The sequence below is a fragment of the Etheostoma spectabile genome, chromosome 7 (genome assembly GCF_008692095.1).
Source record: "Etheostoma spectabile isolate EspeVRDwgs_2016 chromosome 7, UIUC_Espe_1.0, whole genome shotgun sequence".
NCBI lineage: Eukaryota > Metazoa > Chordata > Actinopteri > Perciformes > Percidae > Etheostoma > Etheostoma spectabile.
In genome coordinates, this window is record NC_045739.1 from 21,446,830 (window position 1) to 21,451,915 (window position 5,086).

At 41.1% G+C, this 5,086-nt stretch overlaps 1 protein-coding gene across 1 annotated transcript in view; it reads right to left on the reverse strand.

Annotated features, from left to right (window-relative positions):
- lamb2l (laminin, beta 2-like) overlaps positions 1-5,086 on the reverse strand; it is a 49,544-nt gene that overhangs the window by 12,931 nt on the left and 31,527 nt on the right. The window contains exons 11-16 of the mRNA XM_032521630.1: positions 4,897-5,076; positions 4,562-4,674; positions 3,860-3,939; positions 3,584-3,740; positions 1,314-1,454; positions 101-262 (exon numbers count right to left, since the gene is read on the reverse strand). Coding sequence (XP_032377521.1) covers positions 101-262; positions 1,314-1,454; positions 3,584-3,740; positions 3,860-3,939; positions 4,562-4,674; positions 4,897-5,076 — 833 coding nt within the window. The remainder of the gene's footprint in view (positions 1-100; positions 263-1,313; positions 1,455-3,583; positions 3,741-3,859; positions 3,940-4,561; positions 4,675-4,896; positions 5,077-5,086) is intronic.

Genomic DNA, 5,086 nt, shown 5'->3' on the forward strand with positions numbered 1-5,086 from the left:
CACACACACACACACACACACACACACACACACACTTAGTTCAAAAGACCTTCAATAAGAGTTATACATTAATATGCTAGGTCACGGTCCCCACACATACCTCAGGTTCGTAGCGGATCATGATGTCGTACTCCATGGCGTAGGGAATGTTGTCGATAGTGAACACCAGGCCGGCACCATCTTTCACACGGGCAAAACCAGGTCCTGTCCACGTCACCATGTGACTGGGAGTGTGCTCTCTATGAACGGTCCTCACATCCGGCTGAGAGAGAAAGAGAGACAGATTACCAAAGAATAATTTTCTTACTCAACTACATCACTCCTTTATACAGTACTTTATACAGTATATACTTAAACAATCTCTGTTTCCCCTTACTGACCAGACGTTCTACTTTCTTCAGAATGACAGGTGTGTGCTCTGTATTATAGGTTTCTGAAAGGGGAAGTCTAATAAAGCAGTTCTTGGTTCTTAATCTTTACATGGTATCATTGTCTGTAGCCTTGATTACAACACAGGACTCAAAATATCCCAATGATCCTACTGCACATATTCCCATCTCTTTCTTAGCTTGAGTAGTTTGAAATTATTTCATTCGCTTGACAGCCAAGCATTTACAGCAATTAGGCTAAGTACCCTAAAATTGCAATGGTGCATACACTCCATGACCACTCAAACCTTTAAAAATATATGAATCAGAAATTCTATACCATGCATGTGAATACATAAGATATTCATTTATTAATTGCTAAAATACTAAACCCCATTCGCTGAACCAAATGCTAACTGTCCTAAACTCATTTGTCAAACCAATCACTGTTCTTACAAAACTCTAAACACATTCTCACTTGTGTTGCAAAATGTTTAAGACAGGCAGCAAAAGTTGCATTGTACAAAATATTCACTGTACAAGTTGTGATATACTTTTTGTTGCATTGTAAAATGTGTATCGATATGAAACAAACACTGTTTTTCTGTAACTACATGCCTTGGTGTTCTCAAATTTTTTAGGTAATGTCCAATGAATGCTCTGTAGTGTTTAGTTATTGACTGGCTGTGTATAATCTGAAAGCCTTGTTTGATATTGCCAGCAGAGTCAAGTGTTTTGTCAATATAGTTTGAGCATTTGGTTTTGTGTGAAAACCAAATTGATTTTGTGTTTTTTTGAGAAAACGGGTGAGGGTGTTAAGAAATGTGTCTTAGCACTCGAGAAAAACTGTATTACAGTAACATCATGCTAATAACCCTTTAATACACCCCGTATCCTGTCAAACCATAAATAAAAGTAGTGAGTCAATCAAAGCAAGTATCCTACTGTTTGTTGAAGCTGGCGGATACGTCTCAGCGCTGCCCGATGTTGCTGCGAGTTGGTGATACGACGGTGACGCCGGTGCCTCCTCAGCTGATTGCTGAGGTGCTGAACACAGTCGGTCTCTGCCTGAGGACGAACTTTGCCCTGAGAGGAGACAGGAGACAGGAGGTAGGAGGCAAGGGACAGGAAAGGAGAGGAGATTAGAGTTCATGAGGGTTTGTGTTGATGATACATAATGTAAAACATTTTACGGCAACATACAGGGACTCATCCTGCCAAGCTTTCTCGTTCTAACAGTGAAAATGACAAGACAGAGTCCAAAGAGCCATGATGTGCTGCAACTGCCAGAGCGTGACAGAGAGAAACAAAGAATGTGAGGCAGTGTGTTCTTCCGTGCGTACGAGTGTGCGTGCTGTACGTGTTAGTAAGTGTGTGTGCTGTGCGGCAATAATTAGTTGTGACAGGTTGGTATCTGCCACTGTCGGGTGTTTTTATCGGTCACTTCAGCTGCGGAGTTTGAATTCTGTACAGAAATGCAGGACTTTGTCTGTATCCTGCATTGACTGTACATCTTTTTTGCCCTTCAGTATGTATACTTAATTTCCATCCAGCGTCAGTTAAACAAGCATTGCACCCCCTAAAGACAGCAGCTTCATATGTCAAAGACACTTCTCCTCTTGCTCAGTTTCATGCGCCTTTTCTCATAACATTCTGAAGTCAGTATTTGTAAGTCAGTAATTTTTTTTTTTTTTACACATTCTTGTAGTTGTGATGTTGTAAGTGCGGACTGTCTGAGCTTGCCCAAAGGGCTGAATGGGGAAGTGGAGGGGGCAGACGATGAAAGAGACAGACAGAGACAGTGAAGAATGTGAGAAATCAGGTAGAGATGGTAGAGGATAGCGCCAGTGATACAGACTGATGAGATGAGTGTGTGACAGCAGGAACAGGCATGTCACAGTGGCTGTGTCTATTCTGTTACAGGTTGGATGAGGGGAGCTTAAAGAGAATCATATTAGATATCAGTGTTGGGTTTTGAATAAATATCAGTTAACTGGTTAAACAGGAAAAAAACTTTGAAGGATTTTGCACTAGCTGACTATGCAAACTGTTACAATAAAATGTTTGATTAAAATATTTAAAGGTTAATATTGCAAAGGGACTTGGAGGAGGACATATTATTTCAAAAGGCCTTAACACCTGGGCTGCGTCAATATGTTTTTTCAAACAGTTGTTTTTGTCACATACTTTCACACAGGCCATGAACAGTACCCAGCAATAATGGAAGGTAAACCTTTTTCAACAACTACACCAAAGCACTTAGTCCAAACCCAGAGCCAAACAAGACGACAAACTTGACTCCTTTCAACCTTGACAAAGACAGCACATACCAGAGCCACTCTTTTGTTTTTACCTTTCATAATAATAAAAGTCCTAGACTGGCTATTTGTTCACATGCCGGTATGACTATTCCTAATTGAACAATATGCCTTTTCTTGTCATTCATTCGTAACGCTCCCAGTGTGTAAACACCTTAGGAGTGGTAAAGAGTGTTTCTGTAGTTCAGACAACACCAACAGAGTGATATGTCTCCTCTAGTATAAAGCTAAATTTGGTAGCTGCATATATTATATTTTGCCGGATACACATTTAATCAACACTAAGGTAAGTATTGTATCAGATTGGACTCTAATATTAAAGGTGCAGTAAGTGATTCTGCACAAGATTGTTGATATTGTAACTCAACTGCAAAACAAATACATCACCCCCTTCAGAAGTTCTGACCCCCAAATTCAGACATATAACTACTGGCCAGCACATTCAAAGGCTGTCTCCCCCCCTCCCGCCTTTATCAACTGTCGATGTTGCGATTAGCTGGAACAGTGTTTTGTGTCTTGTGCACGCCTTTCTGTTTGTTTTCCATTTACACAGCCAGATCTGTGTATTAATACTGGATTATTTTTCAGCGCACGCAGATAATAGAGAGTTAGATGACCATGAGGGAGATATTCAAGGAATTCAACAAAGAGTGTATTGGATTAACATCACTTACTAACCCTTTAAAGGACTTGGATCAAGCCCGGCATGACAGTGGAAAAACTTTTTCCGGTAGGTGGTGTATATTTTTGTGATGTCTTTGCGTCTGATTCTAATAAGCCTTGAAACTTATCTGGCCAGTGTATATCTATCTTACATATATTACTATTAAGAGTCAGAATCATAGGGACCTGGAAAGTGAATTGGCGAGCTACACTGAACCATAGTAGTGTGCTCACCGGCAGTGCAGAGTCACTGGGGGAGTGTCCAGTGGCGTCTTCTGCCTCGTATTTGTAGTAGTCCAGCGGCGCACAGAAATACCCAGGCTGAACCTCTGAACACTGTCGACCAATCAGATGCCTCCTGCAGTCACACTGGCCGCTCTCCATCATGCACCTTAAGTAACAGACAGAGGCATATTTAATTTTTTAAAAAGACCTGCAAAGTACAACAAATCTCTTTCTCAAAAGCATATGTTTATAGATAGACATATATAACATTTTGAAAATCTACACCTGTTGTTGAAGGCTCCACCGAAGTCACAGTCGCATGGTCTGCAGCCGGCCAAGTCGTTGCTGAGCCCCCAGTATTCAGGCTACATGGATGGAAAAGAAATCTCGGTGAAGTCGAGTGTGTAGATTTATTACTTGGCACTGTGTCTAGGCTCTGTTGTCCTTGTACAGCTTACTCAGTTGTTATGTGTATGTAATTTACTCTTTTATCCATGCCACCACATTTATTTTCTGTCCTTGGCTGATGAAAAGAAAACCTCCACTTCTGAGTCATCACCTTGACAGTGTGACAAGGTATATCGTTCAGGTAAACTGTCTGGTGACATAATTGCTTTCAATTGTGCAAGACGTTATTAAATGTTAAAACATTACATTTTGCTCTAAGTGCAACTGCTCTGTGGGGGAAATGTTGAGTCTCTCTAAATTAAAATAATAGATGTAGTAGAAAATATAAAGAGTGGTATTTCCTGAGATAACTTTGGTCATGATTTCACACTACTGTATAAAAGAAATTGAATTGAATTGTAAAAAAAAATACACACCTGGCAGTACACAAGCCAAACAGCCTAATGCTCTCTCTTTATTCCCAAAATATGCTTCAACAAGGACACTTATGAATGCTTATTAATAGACATGAGTATGATGTTTTGATCCAAAAAACCCAAATTAGCAACAGACTTTATACAAACAACAGTTGTTACTAACCAGACACTGGTTGCAGTAGCGACCAGTGACATATCTTTTGCAGGAGCAGTCCCCACTGATCTGGTCGCAAGGAGCTCCCACCATGATGATGCCACGAGGGTCACAGTTGCAAGCTGACGAAGACACACACACACACACAAACACAAACAGACACACACAAATACACACAAACACAAACACACACACAAAGAATATAAGATCGTGGCTGATGTGCTATTTACGGATCTTAAATGCAGATTATGTGGTTTTGTGTTCAAAAACACCATAAATCCATTTTCCTCCCTGTTCAAACACAAAGTGTTTTCAGTGGCAGACAAACACACACACATACGTACGCTGACAGCCCAACGGGTCATTCTGGCTGAGTCCGTAATAACTTTCCTTGCAGTCGTCGCAGCGCGTGCCTTTGACGTTGGCTTTGCAGCGACACTGTCCCGAGATCATACCCACGTCCAGGTCGGTGTGACTGTCACATACTCCTCCCTCCATTGATCCGACTGGGTCACAGTCACAGGCTGGCGGTGG